At 41.6% G+C, this 22870-nt stretch overlaps 1 protein-coding gene and 1 long non-coding RNA gene across 3 annotated transcripts in view; one reads left to right on the top strand and one right to left on the bottom strand.

Annotated features, from left to right (window-relative positions):
• The window catches only part of tmc3 (transmembrane channel like 3), a 178823-nt gene that overhangs the window by 28104 nt on the left and 127849 nt on the right, over window positions 1–22870 (bottom strand). For both annotated transcript variants that reach the window (XM_078162494.1, XM_078162484.1), the window contains exons 20-21: window positions 17240–17282; window positions 16869–17142 (exon numbers count right to left, since the gene is read on the bottom strand). In XM_078162494.1, the coding sequence (XP_078018620.1) occupies window positions 16869–17142; window positions 17240–17282 (317 nt within the window). The remainder of the gene's footprint in view (window positions 1–16868; window positions 17143–17239; window positions 17283–22870) is intronic.
• Window positions 1503–9265, top strand: LOC144458846 (uncharacterized). Its single transcript, XR_013488219.1, has 3 exons — window positions 1503–1622; window positions 3270–3336; window positions 9139–9265. It is a non-coding gene; the product is annotated as an uncharacterized LOC144458846 (long non-coding RNA).

Here is a 22870-nt window from a genome sequence, read left to right on the forward strand (position 1 = left end):
GAGCGATGCGATGAAGCGATGACGCGTCCATCTCCTCATCGCGTGTGTCGCTTGAAGTTGAAAAATTTGAACTTTTCAAGCTACATCTCGTGACGCTGTGCCGCGACATCCAATCAGCGTTGATATCCAGGGCCAACAGGTCCTCAAACTGGGCCAGTGTCAGCCCGAAGTACCGCTGGAAATGACCGTCATCCAGACGCAGCTCTTGCAGGAGGTGATGATATTCACCCAGCTGTGTGCATTTCTGGAGGATATTGTGAACCCAGACACGGCGGCGTTTGGGTCTCCGATCCAAATCAGATGTCCACAACAGATAAAGAGCAGCTACGGTAGTTAACTCAGCCATGGTTGACGTGAAAATAGCGGGAGGTGAAGAAAATTGCGGGAGGAGGGTTGCGTCATCGCGATTGAAGCAATGATGAAAAAGTGACATTTGTGATCAAGCAACGCGATACTCGCGTTACGAGCGATGACATCTCGTCCATCGCGTTTGGTGTGAACGCACAGTTACTCTTATCAGTACCTGGCGTGACGTGGCGTGTTCCCCAGGAGGCCACGCCCGCTATTCTCTTTCTCTCTTTCTCCCTCCCTTCACACACACACACACACATACACACACACACACACACACACACACACACGCACGCAGAGACCCACTTGCATGCTTTGATTTGTTGCTTCTAGTTAGTCAATTTAGTGTAGTGTTCATTAAGTGAACAGCTTGTGATTGTTGAATCATAATTGTTTAATAAACATTTGTGACTTTACTATAGCAGTCCTTTGTGGTGATTTGTGCATTGTTTTTGTGTCAATAGCTGGTTGTGATGGTCAGTGCTCGGGTTCACGCCTTCTAATTATTTGATTGTTAATATTCACCTATATTAGCAAACTGAGATGAGGATTTTTCCCTTTTTGTCTAAAAACCGGTTGGTCACTGATCCCTGTATCCAGGGTGGTGCCCCAGAATTACTAATACACATTAATAATTTAATTTCTTAACTAATTACCATTGGTAATTAATAATCAATAACCAACTTGCCTTTAGCAAATCCCTACACATCAAACATAAAAGCAGCGGCAGACTTACCATTAGGCAAAACTAGGAGGTTGCCTGGGGCCCCAAGTTTCTGAGGGCCCCATAAAACTCCTCATACATTTATGGTTAATAGAGTTTTTTTCTTATTTGCACACATTATTTATGTTTTTGATTAAAATCCTTTCACTAAAATGCCAGCAGAATACTTATTGTATTATGTGTGTCTCAGGGCCCCCCCTTCAGTCCCCACTATATTGGACTAGTCCATCTTACTGCGCATGTGCCGAAAGGATTCAGGAAGACAGCAGCAAAACAAACGGCTTGGTGCAGAGAATAGAAGAGGAGAAAAGAAGAAGACAACGACAATGAGTAAAGTTGAGAGAAATGAAAAGAAGTTACCCCAGCGGAGCTGAGAAAAGGAGAAAGAAGGAGGAGAGCAGAATTTTTTTTTTTTTTACAAAATTGACAAAAGTCACTAGTTTTTTCACCATCACCACCAGCAACAATCAACCGGCAGCAACGACGTCGACATCCGCTCAGGAGGGTCTGTCATGTGGAGATCGAGATGAACACAGGGTTTCTGCAGGTATCAGCAAATCTAATTTAATGCTTTTTAATGCCCTTTTTAATGCCACTTTAAACAAATTTAATGCCCTTGTCCAACTGCAGATACAGTTTTTTATTTATTTATTTAATATATATATATATATATATATATACATATGTAGATGTTTAAGATTGAACTAATTTTTAAATGAATTTATATACAGTTTAAGCAGTTGTCATATATTAAGCATCACTAGTCGATGCAAAACAGTCTGTTTTCAGCTTTGTCATGATGCATTTTCCTGCTGGTCCAAGAGGGTTTTTTAAGAGTTTTGGCTTAAGTCATGATGTTTTTACATTGTATGATCCTCTCACATATAGACTACTGCTTAACGAGCTGGTCTCTGGCATGTACAACAGCACTTAAACCAATAGAATCTCTCTACAAGAAAGCCCTAAAGACTCTCGATAAAAAACCCTTCTCCTTCCATATCTGCAAGACCCTCAAAAATCAGAATTTTCTAAGTTTCCATAATTTAAAAACTTCAGATTTGCCTGCTTTGTGTATAAAAGTCTCCATGGTCTTGCTCCACTGCCGCTGAACGAATTTATTACGAAAAGGACTGTGGGAGGTATGTGCACCAGGACTTGTGTTAGAGGAGATTGTGAAATTCCCCACAGGCGCACTACGTTTGGGAGAAATGTGTTGTCTGTTATGGGGGGGAACATCTGGAACAGTCTTCCCTCCACAATAAGGGAATGCCCCACATACTCTTCTTTTAAAGGACATCTTAAACAATGGCTCAAATCAAATCAAAAGTGCGACCACTAACTGGACTTGAGTCTACTTTAACATTATTTTCTATTGTTTTGTTTTATCCTGTCTGGGTCTGGTATCCTTCTGTTTATATAATGAATTGTTTTGTGTTTGTTGTCTCCTTTTGTATTTTATATATTTATCTGCTGTCTCCTCCATTTGTATTTTATCTATTTATTTATTTATTAGGGACTACGGATGAAAATTAGCAGCTTTGCTACAATCTGGCATGTTTACAGAGATGTATGATTGATGTTCATTAATGTGAGCTGTCCCCATCCAAATAAAGAGATCTCTCAGTTTATCACAAATATTAGCATTAAATCATCATCATTAGGGGGTACCTGGTTTTCACTGGGCAGGAAGGGTTTGAAAATAAATGTAACCTGCAACGTAAATAATGCATAAAGCTGTCAGACAAATGTAGTGGAGTAGAAAGTGCAGTATTAGAGATACAGTGGAGTAGACATATGAAGTTGCATGAAATCCATGAAAGGACAAAAGAAGAAAGAAAAAAGGGAGAGGAAGACAATGAGTAAAAGGACAGAAGTATGAAAAAAGGCAGAATGACAAAAAGGGACAGGAAGAGAAAAGGGAAAAATGGAGAGGAAGACAATGAGTAAAATGACAGAAGTATGAAGAAAGGGAGAAAGACAATGACAAAAAGGGACAGGAAGAGAAAAAGAAAAAAGGGAGAGGAAGACTACGAGAAAAAGGAAGAGAAGTAAAAAGGGAGAGAAAGTCAACGAGAAAAAGGTACAGGAAAAGAAAGGGACAAAAGGTAAAAAATAATACATGTGTATTCTGTTAAAATGTATGTATCTGTACAATTGACCTGTTGTTGTTTTGTGTGTTATCTTCTCATTTCAGCACCACAATAGAGAGGACAGCATGTACTGGCTGAACCTGCTTGCTGCTGCTGCCCATATTGAGCTGTGTAAAGATAAATCCCTCCTGTCACATATACAGTCATGAAAATACAACTTATCTAGTGAAATCAATTGTTTGTATTTGACCCATCCTAAACAGAGAAAGAGCCTGCAGGTAGAAAATAAGGTAACACTTTAGATTACAGCCTGCATAGTTACGGTGTAATCTGTTGTACTAACGGTGTACCAGTGTAGTATGTACCAATACATATATGTAGGTACAGGGGAACAAGAGGTTAAGTTATGGAATAAGGGGCAAACAATTCGTGAATTTACAGAGAATTTATATTATAGGGGTTTTTTTAACTACTGGGTACCTATTCTATTATAACAGGGTATGTGCGACCTACTGATCAATAATATGGAAGTTTGGGAGGAATTTACAGAGAACTTATACAGTAGGTATTTTTAACTACTGGGTACTTATTCCATTATTACAGGGTACAGTATGACAATAAAACTGGAGGAAAGATGGAGTGATGACTTCTGCAGCAAGTAATAAATCAGATGTGATTTTATTTCAAAATGACCTAATTACAAACAAACAGGCAATCTACATCGCGCCTTTATATTTTTAGGGGGTAGCCTATACAACTACAGGGTACATCTGTGCGTTTACTCAGGAACAAAGGTCCAGGTGACAATATGTTGTCATGGATACTGTTGGCATCTGAAGACCGTCTCAGCTGTCGCTCACCTCACCAGCATTACATTACTTGATGCTCGTTTATGGCTTCATGACTTTGCTTGCCATTGCAGACAGAATTCACCCACCCTAGATGTGACTCACTTGTGTTTTGGTGTAAACACGCTGACAATTTTGAAGTCATTAAAATGCTGAAGGTCTTCTCCCTGGCAATTGTGTTCGTCCAGCATTACGGCTCCTCAAGATGCAAGCTCACCTTTTTCCAGCTCTGTGCATGCTCTCCTTTCATCCCAGGAAATAAATACAAATATAGCAAGATAAAACACAATGCATATATATGGTTAATATGCTTTACTGACAGCTAACTGTGCAGTTAATTTAGTTTGTTCTTCCATGTTTTGAGGCAAGTAAAATCAAAACAAACCACTGACATTGTTCTCTGTAGTTACAGAACAAGTTATATGCAATGGTAGTTGTCCTCATTACATTTAGTAACAGGGTAAATACAGCTATAAAAGCGCTACTAGTACCCCCGTTGTTACATTCAATTACAGGGTAAGTACAGGGTATGCAAGCTGTATTCTAAAGCACTACTAGTTCCCCTGTAGTTACATTTAGTTACAGGGTAAGTACAGGGTATGCGGGCTGTATTCTAAAGCACTACTAGTTCCCCCATTGTTACATTTAGTTACAGGGTAAGTACAGGGTATGCGGGCTGTATTCTAAAGCACTACTAGTTCCCCCATTGTTACATTTAGTTACAAGGTAAGTAGAGGGCGGGCTGTATTCTAAAGCACTACTAGTTCCCCCACTGTTACATTCAGTTACAGGGTAAGTACAGGGTATGTGGGCTGTATTCTAAAGCGCTACTAGTCCCCCCGTTGTTACATTTAGTTACAGGGTAAGTACAGGGTATGCAGGCTGTATTCTAAAGCGCTACTAGTTCCCCCACTGTTACAGTCAGTTACAGGGTAAGTACAGGGTATGAGGGCTGTAATCTAAAGCACTACTAGTTCCCTGTTGTTACATTTAGTTACAGGGTAAGTACAGGGTATGCGGGCTGTAATATTAAATGTAAATTGTACATTGTGTATCATATAAAAAACAAAATATTACATCCTTAACTTAAAACCATTATTTAAAATACTTCTTATTTCAAAATAAGTAAACTGATAGCATTTAATTCTTTATTTCTTAGTTTTTCTTGCATTGCTTTATTTTGTCCTTTGTTATCTTCCTTTCCACTCCCAATGAAGATGACAGGGTTGAGATTGAGACGAGGGGAAAGAAGGTGGTGCACCTTGGCCATATGTTGACCCTATAGAGAAAAACTTTTAGTTTCAATCTCTTGACCATTTATATTCTGAGATATCTGGATTTCTGACAGCCATGATGTCTACCAGTTGGTGAGAAGCCATCAAACTGTTGGCCACACAGCCGCAAAGCCATCGTCGCTGGCACTCTAGATGTGAATAAATACAATATTAATGGTCTATGTAAGGCTATACAAGAAATACTTTATAGCTAACTAAAATCAGCGTCTAGTTTCTAGTTTGTCAACAAACCATTACAAATATGTAGCACAATAATAATGGAAAACTTGCAGTTAATTTCCAATTATCGTGTGGAACAAGCTTGCAACAACAGTAGGCATGAAACCAGCAGCATGAGTGACTTTCCCTTTTATTTTATTTTACTGACAAAACCTAAATGAAGCATAAGACATATTTGATATGCTGCTAATCGGCAGCAAAGCAATTATAAGTTTATATAAGTTCAAAGGAGGATGCGTTGAAAGTTTAGCCAGCGCAATAACGACACTAAAGTTAGCTTCTGATTTGTAGCTTCCGATTCCCAGTTAAGTGAAAGTTATGGGAAACATTATTAATGGTTCATTCTCCATTTTTGCACCACTTACACTTATTAAAGAGTGTTACACATCATAGCAAAAAATGTGAAACCTTTATTTTGCTTATGAAAACAGAAAAAGGTTGATTTCACTGATATTTCTCCACCAACCACATTAGACCAGGTCTTTATCAAATAACACTATACTTAGACTTATTTTTACCTTTTGAAATACGATCACACAATATCTCTTTAGAATACATTTTCAAATCTGTTTAATGTGGTCTGGGTGGGAAAAAAGAAGTGAAATCACCTTTTTTCAGTTTCCCAAAAAAGAAGAAAGGTTTCACAAATGTTAAACTGTGTTTTAATGAGTTTCTGGAGTCTCCTCGTTAGTCTACACCAGATTTGACAAGTGTAAGAATAACGTTAGTGGTTTCTAATCTGGACTTGGTCTAATGTGGTTTAGAAGTAGATTGGTCAGTGAAATTGCCCTTTGTTTGGTTTTCCCAAAACAAAACACTTTGTCACTTATTTGATTTATACTTTTTGATGATTGGTATTTGTTTTCATATTAAGTGCATGTATGTATTTTATCTCCCGCTGGCATTATGTTCCCACATTATAATTTATGAGTAGGCCTACATTATTAAAGTATGGAAGACATGGAAGAACAAACTATTTACTCCTATTTATTCTATATATGCTTCCTTTAGGTAACATCATTAGAAATCACTCTGTAAATTTCCATTGTTATGCGGATGATACACAGTTGTATTTATCTATGAATCCAGAAGAAAGTAATCAGTTAACTAAACTTCATAATTGCCTTAAAGACATAAAAACCTGGATGAGCACCAATTTCCTGATGTTAAATTCAGACAAAACTGAAGTTATTGTTCTTGGCCCCAAACAACTCAGAGACTCTTTATCTGATGACATAGTTTCTCTAGATGGCATTGCTCTGGCCTCTACCACTACCGTAAGAAACCTCGGAGTAACATTTGATCAAGATTTGTCTTTTAATTTTCATTTAAAACAAAACCTCACGGACTGCATTTTTTCATCTGCGTAATATTGCGAAAATTAGGCCTATCCTGACCCGAAAAGATGCAGAAAAATTGGTCCATGCTTTTGTTACCTCAAAGCTGGATTACTGTAACTCTGTATTATCTGGTAGCTCTATAAGTCCTTAAAAACTCTCCAGCTAATTCAGAATGCAGCAGCACGTGTACTAACAGGAACTAAGAAACAAGATCATATTTCTCCTGTTTTAGCTTCTCTGCACGGCTCCCTGTAAAATCCAGAATTGAATTTAAAATCCTACTGTTAACTTATAAAGCTCTAAATGGTCAAGCTCCGTCATATCTTAGAGAGTTCATAGTGCCATATTATCCCACCAGAACACTGCGCTCTGAGAATGCAGGGTTACTTGTGGTCCCTAAAGTCTCCAAAAGGCTTGCCTTGTACCAGCCCCTAGTTAGGCTGACTTAGGCCTAGTCTGCCAGGGGACCCCCTATAATACACCGGGCACCTTCTCTCCTTCTCTCTCTCTCTCGTGTCCTATTACTGCATCCTGCTAACTCGGCCATTCTGGATGTCACTAACTCGGCTTCTTCTCCGGAGCCTTTGTGCTCCACTGTCTCTCAGGTTAACTCATATTGCAGCGGTGCCTGGATAGTGTGACGTGTGTGGTTGTGCTGCTGCCGTGGTCCTGCCAGATGCCTCCTGCTGCTGTTGTTATCATTAGTCATACTTCTACTGTTATTATACACATATGATTATTGTCACGCATGTATACTATCAGATATTAATATATTATTATTAATTATAATATTATTACTTTCATTAATGTTGTTGTAAGCTACTGCCATTACCGTCTACCCTGCATCTCTCTCTGTCTGTCTGTCTGTCTGTCTGTCTCTCTCTCTCTCTGTCTCATTGTGTCATACGGTTTACTGTTAATTTATTATGTTGATCTGTTCTGTACGACATCTATTGCTCGTCTGTCCGTCCTGGAAGAGGGATCCCTCCTCAGTTGCTCTTCCTGAGGTTTCTACCGTTTTTTTTCCCCGTTAAAGGGTTTTTTTTGGGGGGAGTTTTTCCTTATACGCTGTGAGGGTCCAAAGGACAGAGGGATGTCGTATGCTGTAAAGCCCTGTGAGGCAAATTGTGATTTGTGATATTGGGCTTTATAAATAAAATTGATTGATTGATAAATTAACTGCACAGTAAGCTGTCAGTCAAGCATATTAACCATATATATGCATTGTGTTTTATCTTGCTATATTTGTATTTATTTCCTGGGATGAAAGGAGAGCGTGCACAGAGCTGGAAAAAGGTGAGCTTGCATCTTGAGGAGCAGTAATGCCGGATGAACACAATTGCCAGGGAGAAGACCTTCAACATTTCAATGACTTCAAAATTGTCAGCGTGTTTACACCAAAACACAAGTGAGTCACATCTAGGGTGGGTGAATTCTTCCGGGAATGCGGAGTCATGAAGCCATAAATGAGCATCAAGTAATGTAATGCTGGTGAGGTGAGTGACAGCTGAGACGGTCTTCAGGCACCAACAGTATCCATGACAACATACTGTCACCTGGACCTATGTTCTGAAGTAAACGCACAGATGTACCCGGCTACCCCCTAAAAATATAAAGGCGCAATGTAGACCGTTTGTAATTAGGTCATTTTAAAATAAAATCACATCTGATTTATTACTTGCTACAGAAGTCATCACTCCATCTTCCCTCTGATTTTTCTGTTTTATTGTCATATTGTACCCTGAAATAATAGAATAAGTACCCTGTAGTAAAAAATACCTACTGTATAAGTTCTCTGTAAATTCCCCCCAAACTTCCATATTATTGATCAGTAGGTCGCACATACCCTGTTATAATAGAATAGGTACCCAGTAGTTAAAAAAAGCTATAATATAAATTCTCTGTAAATTCTTCCCAAACTTCCATATTATTGATCAGTAGGTCGCACATACCCTGTTATAATAGAATAAGTACCCAGTAGTTAAAAACACCCTATAATATAAATTCTCTGTAAATTCACAAATTGTTAGCCCCTTATTCCATAACTTAACATCTTGTTCCCCTGTACCTACATATATATATTGGTACGTACTACACTGTTACACCGTTAGTACAACAGATTACACCCTAACTACCCAATAGTTATAGGTGTAAATTGCGGGCTGTAATCTAAAGCCTTGCCAAAAAGAATATGTGTATATTCTGTTAAAATGTATGTATCTGTACAATTAACCTGTTGTTGTTGTTTTGTGTGTTATCTTTTCATTTCAGCACCACAACAATAAAAGGTTCAATAAAAGGATGTGGAGGGCCCCATTCCTGTCTTCGCCTTGGGCCCCAAAATGACTAAATCCGCCCCTGCATAAAAGAAATAAGAGCTAGAATAAAGAATCTAGAATCACATGATTTTCACACGCTTTCCCTCATGCTTTCCTTTACCGGAGCTAACGGTGCAAGCTAAATTTTTTCAATTTTCAGTTGTTTATGTTAGTCAATCAGTTAGTTAGTTAGTTAGTCTGTGTATTTTATATAGATAACTGTGCCCACGTTTCCGTTATAACGGAAATTTATTCCCTCTAAACGCGAATAAATCGCACATCAATCACCAACTATGAACCAAAAAAGCACAATCTATCCCGAGTGAGACAAGCTGCTTGATCCCTGTCTCCAGTGTACCAGCAGAGAACCTGCAGAACCGAAACAGCGAAAAAACACACCGGGCTACACAGCCTCTCTACCTGAGCAGCTGAAGCTGCGGCTTGCACCCTCGACACACAAACACACAGACTGTGCTTCTGCATGCCAGCCAAACGTGTGCGCAACTGTGAGAAATAAATATGTGAGGTGTACGTTGCTTTTCTATCTTTTTTGTCCTTTTCTTTCTGTCAGCGACATACACTCCTAACACAGGACAGGTTGTTTTAATTGACTGAGTTGATCATTAAGCCATAGTGATGCGCGGATCGGCTCTGATAGCACCCGCGACAGCATGTACGCATCAACCATCCAGCCGTTACAGCATGATTGAGCTAGCAAAGCGGTTTTGTGTTGCTGTGTGTGGTATTTATTCAGTGGGAAATCACAATGTCTAGAAAGCATCAGTGGCTGCAGCTGGCAGGGACAGCTAACACTAGCAGCAAAGCTAACATTAGGATGTCATCCGTTAAAAGCCTCCCGTTGTCGGATACGACATGAAACTACTCCAGTTAGCTCAATCATGTTGTAACTAAGACATCCGCTGGAAAAAATATTTGTTTTCACGGACCGTTTATTGAGTTATTACAGACAACGCTAACGGCTAACGGCTAACAGCTAACGATTAGCCCAGCTAATCTACGATAACCATGTTAATTACTAAACGTGCACGCAGAAATAGTAATGTTTGTTCAGTCATTGTGCTTATAGACTTTACAAACATCAGATTAGTCTAAACGGTGATACAGTGATGTGAAAAATGTGATATATACATATTTATAGCTAAACTCAGCAAGGTAAACAACAAGGCGATTCCCATTTACACAGTGGTGAGAGTGCTGGACCGGAAGTGTCACACAAAAAAACGGAAGCTGGCTGCGTTCTGTTTTCCCTCCATGTTTCCGTGAAAAATAAGGTGGATTAGGCAGGTGAATGAAATTACATTGGCTTGTTTCACCAGAACATGGTTATTTTTTTTCCAGAAATACCAAAAATAGCGATCATTGGAGATGGCTTGATTGTCATCTCTAATATCTCTGTTATGACCTTGAAGTAGCTATTCCAATATTCAGCCAGTTTTGGGCATGACCAGAACATGTGTGTGAGATTACAGGGTGATAAGAGCACCTTTCACAAGTAATACCAGGGTGTATCCTTGACAATCTGGATTTACTGTAATGCACCCTGTCCAAGATCTTGAACTGAATAAGCTGGAGCTTTGCACAGGATGGTGCAAATGGTTTATTACTTTCAGTGCCTTTTCCCACATCATTTCTGTAAGGGACACCCCTAACTCTGTTTCCCATTCTGTCTTTATTTTAGTGAGGGCTGATGGTGTGTCTGGGGCTATAAGATTGTAAATAGAGGAGATATGATACTTTGTCATACTCGTCAGTGGTGTAAGGTGATCAATTCCAGTGTCAGGCGAGGTTTTTGGGAATGACTGTTGGAGAAAACCTTAAACTTAGGGGACAGAAAGGCAAAACTGGCAAATTTGCCTTTGTGGTAGAAGTCACCTAATGTGCTCAGACCTTGTTTGTTCATTTTTGTTCTTCATTTTTACAAATTGGAGTAGCCAGGGGGAGTGTGTCCCAGTTGAGGTGGTTCTTAATTTGCTGCCAAATTCATAGTGTGGATATGACTACTAGATTGGAACTGTACTGTTTCGGTTTAAATAGTGTGCCACAACACACCAGAGCCTTCATGGAGTTGGAGTGGCAGAAATGTGATTCAAGCTGACACCAATGAGTGTCCGGATTGAAGGCCGAAAATGCAACCTTTTGCATATTGGCTGCCCAGTAATATCTCTGTAGATTTGGTAATCCCATTCCACCTTCTGATTTAGGTAATTGTAGCAGGGATTTGTTTAGTCACGGAGGTCAATCTTGTGGAGGAAGGATTTAGGAAGGAACAGAGGAAGACATTGGAAGAGGTAAAGGTACCTTGGAAAAATGTTAATTTTGATGCATTATATCCTTTCTGCTAAAGTAAGAGGTAAGCTACTCCACCCTTTAAGGTTGTCTTTTACTTTGGATGTTAACGCTGAAAAGTTTTTTTTAAATTTTTTTTTTTAATGCAGCTCACTGACAGTATGGGCAATATTGATACCCAAATATAATATCTCCTGTATGGGAGAAACTGAATGGAAAGGTATATTACAGCTTGTTCTCAGCTAAATGGTTGATGGAAAAGTATACACTTTAATTGATGTTTAGTTTATACCCAGAAAATGTTCCAAAAATGTTCAAGGTCTTAAGGATATGTGGTAGTGATCTCACCTGGTCCGAAACATAAACAAGCAGGTCATCTGTATATAGGGAGACCTTGTGTTCGACCTGTTATCACAGTACACCAGTGGCTGGAGTGGCTGGTGTTGAAGCAGATACACAGCAGAAGACCACACCGGGTGCCACTCCTGTCGGCCAAAAACAGGAAACTGAGGCTACAACTCACACAGGCTTACCAAAAATGGACAACAGAAGATTGGACAAATGTTGCCTGGTCTGATGAGTCTCAGTCCCTACTGCAACATTCACATAGTAGGGTCAGACTTTGGCATAAACAACATGAAAGCATAAATCCATCCTGCCTTGTATCTATGGTTTAGGCTGGTGGTGGTGTAGTGGTGTGGGGGATATTTTTTGGCACACTTTCGGCCCCTTAGTACCAACTGAGCATTGTTTTAACACCACAGTCTACCTGAATGTTGTTGCATCCCTTTATAACCACAGTTTACTTTTGGTGGCTACTTCCAACAGGATAGCATGCCATATCACAAAGCTCAAATCATCTCAAACTGGTTTCTTGCACATGACAATGAGTTCACTGTACTCCAATGGCCTCCATAGTCACTAGATCTCAATTCAATAGAGCACCTTTACGATGTTCTGGAACAAAGATTTGTATCATGGATGTGCAGCCAACAAATCAGGAGCAACTGTGTGACACTATCATGTCAATATGCCCAAAATCTCTGAGGACTGTTTCCACCACCTTGTTGAATCTATGCCACAAAGAATTAAAGGGATAGTGCATCCAAAAATGAAAATTCAGCCATTATCTACTCACCCATATGCCGACGGAGGCCCTGGTGAAGTTTTAGAGTCCTCACATCCCTTGCAGAGATCGGCGGGGGGAGCGGCTAGCACACCTAATGGCTGACGGTGCCCCAGACTAACGTCCAAGAACACAAAATTGAAACCACAAAATATCTCCAACATGCTCATCCGTAGTCACGTCTGCGCTCATCTAGAGCATCATACCTCGATGAAGTGAAAGGAATAAAGATTAAGATAAAATGATAACCCTTTTACTTTTATTATTATTATCTTATTATGCCAACTGAAGAATTAAATTTGTTTATTTGGGTGTTTTAGCTCTTTTCTCTGGAGCGGAAACTGACGCAAATGAGCTCATTAATCAATGAGGGGGAAAACAACATCTGTCAAATCAGATTCGACTATGAAAATTCTTAGTTGGGGACACCCCTAATATACAGTACAGGCCAAAAGTTTGGACACACCTTCTCATTCAATGCGTTTTCTTTATTTTCATGACTATTTACATTGTAGATTCTCACTGAAGGCATCAAAACTATGAATGAACACATGTGGAGTTATGTACTGGGGACAATGACCCCAAACACACCTCCAGGCTGTGTAAGGGCTATCTGACCAAGAAGGAGAGTGATGGAGTGCTGCGGCAGATGACCTGGCCTCCACAGTCACCGGACCTGAACCCAATCGAGATGGTTTGGGGTGAGCTGGACCGCAGAGTGAAGGCAAAGTGGCCAACAAGTGCTAAACACCTCTGGGAACTCCTTCAAGACTGTTGGAAAACCATTTCAGGTGACTACCTCTTGAAGCTCATCGAGAGAATGCCAAGAGTGTGCAAAGCAGTAATCAGAGCAAAGGGTGGCTATTTTGAAGAAACTAGAATATAAAACATGTTTTCAGTTATTTCACCTTTTTTTGTTAAGTACATAACTCCACATGTGTTCATTCATAGTTTTGATGCCTTCAGTGAGAATCTACAATGTAAATAGTCATGAAAATAAAGAAAACGCATTGAATGAGAAGGTGTGTCCAAACTTTTGGCCTGTACTGTATATATATATATATATATATATGTGTGTGTGTGTGTGTGTGTGTGTGTATATATATATATATATATATATATATATATATTGTCACAAACTGGCTCAGAGTATGTGACAAGGGAGTCCACACAAAAGATTTACTTAAAACAAGCCAAATTTATTAAACTAAAATTAACTTAAATAATAATCAATGGAGTGTGGAGATCAGCAAAGTCAGTCATGAAAGCCTGCATGGGTGAGTGTCAGGCGTGCTGCAGAGGTGATCAAGGTGCAAACCAAAACTAATGATGCTCAGTGGATGTCAGCTGAAAGGAAGGGAGAGCTAACCAGCAGACAAAGAACCAAAACACGATCACCAGTACTAAACTCACGAACCTCAGCCCAATGATCATACTTCTTTTTCATTTTAACTTGTGAAGCAGCTAACATTTGTTTTGCCAACTCCCCTGCAGAATACAGCCGGTGCTTAAAGCCATTTACATAATCAATAAGGTTGGTGGGTGGGTCTGACCCCTTCCACCCATCCTTAAACAGAGACAAACACTGTGGCCAAACACTAAATCATTTGGGCTAAACCCTGTACTTTCTTGCACTACCTCCCGTGCAGCCAAAAGCAACCAGGGTAGCCCCTCCTCCCAGTTCCCAACCAGCTCAACACAATATGCCCGCAAAAGAGACTTGAGAGTTTGATGGAAACGCTCCAGAGCCCCTTGACTCTGAGCGTGATAAGCTGTGGACCTGTGGATTTGCAGGCTGTGGGGGTTAAGTTGTGACAGTTAGGTTATGGTGTACTTTTTTCATTAGCTTTCTAATATGTAAACATTATTTTGTTGTTGGAACGGAGATCCTGTGGGTTTAGTTTTGTCACTCATGCCCTCACCTACACCACTGACTTTACTGATTGCAAACGCCATGTTTAGTTAGGTTCTTTTTCTTATGTTTATTCTTTAGTAAATAAAATCCTTTAATTGGCTTTCCTTGTGTATGTGTCTCCCTCTTTGTCATGGCCGTGCGGCCCGGTTCATGACAATATATATACATACATATTTATATATGGAAATACACATACACATGCTATACCTGCCTACCTCAGGCATGAGCGAATACAATCCTGGTAGAGTCATACTAGCTCGGACATCACTGGGTCAACAAGGTCTGCATCAGTTGCTAGGAAACCAGGGAAATCTGATGAGACATGGGCTACTGGAACAAGACATACATGGACAAGGGCGGAGAACACTGAAGTGATGGAATGCTACTATACAAGCAATCCCAAAGAGAGGGATATATGTAGACAATGTGGGACCTATGGATACATCAAATCCCACAATCAAAAACTGCTGACCAAAGACTGGCCATCCGGCTGAAGAGATACACCAAAGAAGTAGAAGCCAGGATAATAAACAGAATGTTCTCCACCAAGGTGTTCTCTCAGTGGCAGGGAAATAACAGCAGGTCAGACCGACCAAGACCTGAGATGGAAACATACTGAAAGGGCATACGGGAAAGAGAAGCATCACACAACACTGATGCCCAATGGCTAGTGGACTTTAAAGCTGGCCACAGCAACCTCCCTGAACAAGAACCAGTAACCATCTCAATGGCAGACATCCAGGAAACAGTGTCAAAGATGAAGAGCTGGACAACACCGGGCCCTGATATGATCCATACATACTGGCTAAAGAAGCTAACTGCACTCCATGAACGCCGAGCAGAACACATGGCCCACCCAGAATGGTTGACACAGGGCAGGACAGTCCTGATCATGAAAGACCCCCAGAAGGGAACCATCCCATCCAACTATGGACTGATAACCTGTCTCTGCACAACATGGAAGCTCCTGTCAGGCATCATAGCGGCTAAGATAACTAGGCATATGGTCCAATACATGAGCAAGGCACAGAAAGGAATTGGCTGTAACATCAGAGGATACAAGCACCAGCTACTTGTCGACAGAGCAATCACCCGAGACTGCAAGAGCAGGGAGACCAACCTGTGTACTGCCTGGATTGACAAGAAAGCCTACGACTCAATGCCACACATCTGGATACTGGAATGTCTGGAACTATACAAGATCAACAGGACTCTAACGGACTTCATAAAGAACTCCAGGGGAATGTGGAGGATGACCCTAAAGGCCAACTCAAAGCCAATTGCCCAAGTCAACTGCGGCATATACTAAGGGGATGCACTGTCATCACAGTTGTTCTGTATAGGCCTGAATCCCCTCTGTCACATCATCAAGAAGACTGGCTAAGGGTAACAACTCTGAAGTGGGGTAACAATCAGCCATCTGCTCTACATGGATGACATCAAGCTGTGTGCCAAGAATGAGCGAGAAATTGACTCACTGATACACAGCACCAGGATCTACAGTAAGAACATAAGGATGTCATTCGGAATAGACAAGTGTGGTCGGTTATGTGTCAGTAGGAGCACTCGGAGCACTGGCCCCCAAAGTGGGAGAGTGGCTTTGGCAGATTCCAGGAACAACATCTGAAGCCTCAGCCCAGAAGTGTGCAGTCCTAGGCACAGCTAAGATACTGTGCAGAACCCTCAAACTCCCTGGCCAGAGGACCCGAGCTTGAGGATGATACAGATACCACATATATATTTGTATATATACACACCTCACCCATGGGGCTAGCTGCTAGCATCATGGTTCAATTGCCAGAAAAATGTTTCTTTATCTTTTCAAATATCAAATATATATATATATATGTATATATATGTATATATGTATATACATATATGATATTAATATATATATGTATGTTAATATAATATGCTCAAAGTTTATTATCACATTTTTGCACAATGAGGCCAAAATTGAACTGTCTACCCCAGCTTTGAATTTTCTTTTAATGCAGAGCAATTCCATATAAAATGTCTTTGTGTAATTTTCAACACTATTCAGCATCATCTCCAGCATCACGGATAACCAGTATTAAGAATCTTATACAGTACGCATGTGCACCTGCTTTTTTTGTTGCATCGGAAACTTACCGTCTAAGATCAGTCATTTTCAGTAAACAGGGCTCTAGTCTAAAAGTGTAGTTTAGGACATCTTCATTGGCTTTATTTTCCACTACTGATCAATTCTACAATTATTTCCCATTAAAAAAAATGTATATGCGTCACGTAAGAGGTCACCTTTTGTCTTAAGTCAACCTGATTAGCTGAACCAATATATCAATGTGTGTCAGACCTGTTAGGTATGTGTTCCAGCCTGTGTTTGGGCAGTATGGTCACTGCTGGACTTCTGACAGATCCAGCCGCACTTCCTCTGTTCAGGTCCGCTCTAGACGCTGATTGGGTGATGGTGCGGATGCTGTTTCCACGAGGAACAGGAGAATTGAAGTTTGTGACGCTGCTGTTCCGCTGGGGAGATGGAGTGCGAGCCGAGGCATCCTGGCTTGTGATGTCACTCTCTTGCTGATCTGGTTTTTTGTCTGCTGCAGCCTCTGGAGCCTGAAGTCTCGCTAAGGTTGGGTTAAATGTTACAGGGTGATGGGTCACGAAACTACAAGAAATAATGGAACACACACAGGAGAGCTGAAAAAAAAACAGCAGGGATACCTGCAGCCATGTGGAAGACTTTCTTCTTGTCCTCGGTCCGCTCCTAAATAGATTAAAGAAAAATTCCACGTAAATTATAATCTCCATTTTTGCTGGAAAAAAAAAATGAATACATAAATGATTATTTTGTTAACAAAATTGTTGTAAATTAATGCTCTGTCAAAAATTTTTTTTTATCAATTTTGTAGCCATTAGATAGTGTGTCTATCAAAGGAGGGCACTGGATTTTTTAATATCTGCTCAGTCCAAATTTGGCATATTTTCAGGACCAAACTCAAGGTATCTATCACAAAAATATTTGTTGTAAAAAATAATTAAAAATGAAACAAACAAACAAAGAACAACAACAAAATAAGCTGTGATTCTAAAATATTAATATCTGTTAAGTCTTTCCTACAGAATAAGATTGTATGTGTTCCCTCTCTAAATTCAAAGGTTTTTGCGAGTCTGTGAACACAACACAGGCAGAGTACTCCGTGAGTTCTTTATTATTTCCTCAGCAGTAGTTTGTGACTCACAGGGTGGAAAGTTGATCTCTTGATCTGTTCACAGCTGATCAGATCGATGGATGAAAGGAGCAGCAGCTGCAACTGAATGCAAACTTTTTGACCCAGCTGAATGAATGGTTAAATTTCACTGTCAGTGCTGCTACATCTCTGCCCGAGTGCGCTCTCTGTCCCATATTGTAAATAACCAAATGGTATATATAGTATATTCCAACAACACCCCTGATGAATTGTACAGCTCCAAATATTATTGTTTGTGACGGCAGTTGTTATAATCAAGGCTGGCCACCACAAATAAATGAATGTGTGGGAAACCCTTCTGTTTTGGCATTCAAAGTACAGTATTGTTCTGCCCTAGTGTATTGTATCCACAAAGACCTTTTTATGCTCAAAATAATTTGCAAAGCTCCAGTGAATAAATATATTTAACTAGTCAAACTTTCCATACCGTATTCATCTTTATTCATCATTTTTTTTGTAGTTTACTAGAAGTTAGTGTCACCCTGGCTCAACAAACAAAAAAACAAAAAAGTCAATGGGATTTTTCCACTGGATTTTGCATTATTGCAGAAACTGTATATGATACCTGTTCTTTTTTTTTCAGATAAGTTCAGAAAGTTTATTCTAGGGTGCTGGAAAGGAGGCTCCAACTGATTGTTGAGTCTTGGATTCAGAAGGAGCAATGCATATTCCGTCCTGGTTGTGGGACAGTGGACCAGCTCTTTACCCTTGCAGGGCTGCTGGAGGGGTTGTGGGAGTTTGCACATCCAGTCTACTTATGCTTTGTGGACTTAGAGAAGGCTTACGACCACATTCTAAGGGGAGTCTTGTGGGGGGTTGTGAAGGGTGGGGGGTGTGTGGTTAGCAGTCGGCTGCAGGAGAGAGAGATGTGGGGGGATGGCTCAGGAGAGTAGTGGCAGGTGCGTTGATTGGGACTGCTGCTGATTAATCTGACTGCTCTTTCTCCCCTTTTTATGCAGTAGTGTGCTGGTCCTGGAGAGACGTCTGTTTCCACAGGAAGGAAACCTCTGTCTGTGTGTTGGTTCAGTTTAAAACGTAACCTTCTGAAGAGCATGTGCCGCAGGAGCTGGGCAGCTGCGGGCACATGTTATTTATTATTTAATTTAATGATTGTTGTTCGGAGCAGACAGCCTGAATAAAGACTGTAAAACCTATAGGGGGATCTGCGTGTCTATGCTGGGGAGCTCACAAACATAGCAAGAGGAATACACTGCCGCCCAACATGTCCCAGCACATACGATGACAGATCCACAGCAGCTTCAGCCGGTGACAACTGGCACAAATGCTGGGGGAAATTGCTGCAATGCACCAAGAACAAGCAGCAGTGAATGTACGGCATTTGGAGGCACTCCATGCCCAGACAGAGAGGCAGACACAACTGCTGGAGGGGCTGCTTTCCCGGTCAGCTGTGTCACCTTCCCCTCCTTCTCCCTCACTCTCTGGTGTCACTCTGCACAAGATGGCGATGGCGGACGACCTCCAGGACTTCTTGGACTTGTTTGAGGCGACGGCGGTGGCGTGTGGCTGGCCAGCCATGGGCCGTACGCTTGCTCCCCTTGCTGTCAGGGAAGGCACAGACTGTGGTGCTCGGCCTGCCTGCCTCCTTGCAAGGAACGTTCCAGGATGTGAAGAAAACAATCCTTGACTGGATGGGCGACACGTGCGAGGATCACCAGCGTTGCTTCAGGTCCGCTAAGCTGGGACCTGCAGGCTGCCCCTTGGTTTACGCTCAGCAGCTGAGGATGTGGCGACCAGGTGGCTGCAGTCAGGGGGGTCTCTTGCAGGGGCAGATGCTGGAGCAGGTCATGCTGGAGCAGTTCAGGGAGGGGTTTCCGATGGGGACCTCAGAGTGGGTGCGGTGTCACCCTCCCCTCCTCCTCCTCGCACTTATTCTCCCTTTGTTCTCTCCCCTCCTCAGGTTCCAGCCACTACAGCCGGTACTCTCAACTCACAGAGGGTTCCTCAGGCATCATGGTAGGTGTGTTGGCGGTGTGGGCAGCCTGGTCACTTCTGCAGTGAGTGCCCACTCATGGAGGTCAGCCAAGTGATGTGGGTTGCAGGCCCACCAACACCCTCCCCTGGTCCAGGAGGGACATGCAGCGTTCCAGTGAGGATTCAAGGGGGTGTACACCAGGCGATGGTGGATTCGGGCTGTATGCAGTCTATAATCCATCAGAACCTGGTTCGTCCAGGGACTTTGGTGGAGGCATCATGGGTGGACATTAGGTGTGTACATGGGGATATCCACAGATACCCTGTAGTGGAAATTTGACATTCGGGCAAAAAGCATAGTGTTAAGGCTGCGGTTAGCTCCTGCCTGACACACCCCTTGATGCTGGGCACTGATTGGCCTGGGTTCAATAGATTAGTGGGGCAATGTGTGGGGGTGTGTTCACGATTGATAGGGACATGGGATATGTGTGTGGTGCTCAGTGGTGATGTGAGGTTGTCTGACACTGCAGACAGGGAGGGGGAACCGGCGGTGCCTTTGCAGGAGGCTCTGCAGGTCCCTGTTCTACACTCCATGGAAGATTTTCCATTCGAACACTCTCGTGATGATACTCTGCGTTTTGCTTTGGACCAGGGCCGCCGCCAGGGATTTTGGGCCCCATGAAAAGAACTTTTACTGGGTTTTTTACACAGCTGGCCGGGAGGCCGGCGAAAATTTTTGATGCTATTTTACAATAAAACTATGCATTTTGATGGTGTTTTTGACTATCATTCCCATATTTGTGAAAAAAGAACAATCTCTTCCTCCACCTCCCTGACAAACTTGAAGAGGATCCTGGACCTGGCTCTGTAGAGTGTACGTGACATACAGTACAGGCCAAAAGTTTGGACACACCTTCTCATTCAATGCGTTTTCTTTATTTTCATGACTATTTACATTGTAGATTCTCACTGAAGGCATCAAAACTATGAATGAACACATGTGGAGTTATGTACTTAACAAAAAAAGGTGAAATAACTGAAAACATGTTTTATATTCTAGTTTCTTCAAAATAGCCACCCTTTGCTCTGATTACTGCTTTGCACACTCTTGGCATTCTCTCGATGAGCTTCAAGAGGTAGTCACCTGAAATGGTTTTCCAACAGTCTTGAAGGAGTTCCCAGAGGTGCTTAGCACTTGTTGGCCCCTTTGCCTTCACTCTGCGGTCCAGCTCACCCCAAACCATCTCGATTGGGTTCAGGTCCGGTGACTGTGGAGGCCAGGTCATCTGCCGCAGCACTCCATCACTCTCCTTCTTGATCAAATAGCCCTTACACAGCCTGGAGGTGTGTTTGGGGTCATTGTCCTGTTGAAAAATAAATGATGGTCCAACTAAACGCAAACCGGATGGGATGGCATGTCGCTGCAGGATGCTGTGGTAGCCATGCTGGTTCAGTGTGCCTTCAATTTTGAATAAATCCCCAACAGTGTCACCAGCAAAACACCCCCACACCATCACACCTCCTCCTCCATGCTTCACAGTGGGAACCAGGCATGTGGAATCCATCCGTTCACCTTTTCTGCGTCTCACAAAGACACGGCGGTTGGAACCAAAGATCTCAAATTTGGACTCATCAGACCAAAGCACAGATTTCCACTGGTCTAATGTCCATTCCTTGTGTTTCTTGGCCCAAACAAATCTCTTCTGCTTGTTGCCTCTCCTTAGCAGTGGTTTCCTAGCAGCTATTTGACCATGAAGGCCTGATTCGCACAGTCTCCTCTTAACAGTTGTTCTAGAGATGGGTCTGCTGCTAGAACTCTGTGTGGCATTCATCTGGTCTCTGATCTGAGCTGCTGTTAACTTGCCATTTCTGAGGCTGGTGACTCGGATGAACTTATCCTCAGAAGCAGAGGTGACTCTTGGTCTTCCTTTCCTGGGTCGGTCCTCATGTGTGCCAGTTTCGTTTTGGCACACATGTTTCGTTTGGTTTTTGCGACTCCACTTGGGGACACATTTAAAGTTTTTGCAATTTTCCGGACTGACTGACCTTCATTTCTTAAAGTAATGATGGCCACTCGTTTTTCTTTAGTTAGCTGATTGGTTCTTGCCATAATATGAATTTTAACAGTTGTCCAATAGGGCTGTTGGCTGTGTATTAACCTGACTTCTGCACAACACAACTGATGGTCCCAACCCCATTGATAAAGCAAGAAATTCCACTAATTAACCCTGATAAGGCACACCTGTGAAGTGGAAACCATTTCAGGTGACTACCTCTTGAAGCTCATCGAGAGAATGCCAAGAGTGTGCAAAGCAGTAATCAGAGCAAAGGGTGGCTATTTTGAAGAAACTAGAATATAAAACATGTTTTCAGTTATTTCACCTTTTTTTGTTAAGTACATAACTCCACACGTGTTCATTCATAGTTTTGATGCCTTCAGTGAGAATCTACAATGTAAATAGTCATGAAAATAAAGAAAACGCATTGAATGAGAAGGTGTGTCCAAACTTTTGGCCTGTACTGTACGTAAATTATATAGTATTTCCTATAATGTAGCCTAACTATTGTAATAGCATCATAGTCACCGTTTCAGGTGCCCTCCCACCATTTTGTTTTACTTAAAGGTGCTTTCAGTGATTTGACCAAAAATAACAAAAGAAAATGCAATTTTCACTAACAATCCCCCACTGCTTATTGTCTCCCTCTTGTAGGTCTAATTTATCTCCAAAACTCACAGGTGGTGGCATTGGATTTGGGGTGAAAAAATACATATATGAGGCTATATGGTCGTGTGGGGGGATGGCTCAGGAGACTAGTGGTAGGTGAGCTGATTGGGACAACGACCATTTCTTTCCCCGTTAAAGGTTTTTTTTGTCATACGGATTTACTGTTAATTTATCATGTTGATCTGTTCTGTACAACATCTATTGCTCATCTGTCCGTCCTGGAAGAGGGATCCCTCCTCAGTTGCTCTTCCTGGGGTTTCTACCATTTTTTTTTCCTTATCCGCTGTGAGGGTCCAAAGGACAGAGGGATGTGGTATGCTGTAAAGCCCTGTGAGGCAAATTGTTATTTGTGATATTGGGCTTTATAAATTAAATTGATTGATTGATTGGTTGATTGATTGATTGATTGATTGACAGCTGCTGCTGATTAATCTGACTGCTCTTTC

This window comes from Epinephelus lanceolatus, chromosome 2 (genome assembly GCF_041903045.1).
Source record: "Epinephelus lanceolatus isolate andai-2023 chromosome 2, ASM4190304v1, whole genome shotgun sequence".
Lineage (NCBI taxonomy): Eukaryota > Metazoa > Chordata > Actinopteri > Perciformes > Serranidae > Epinephelus > Epinephelus lanceolatus.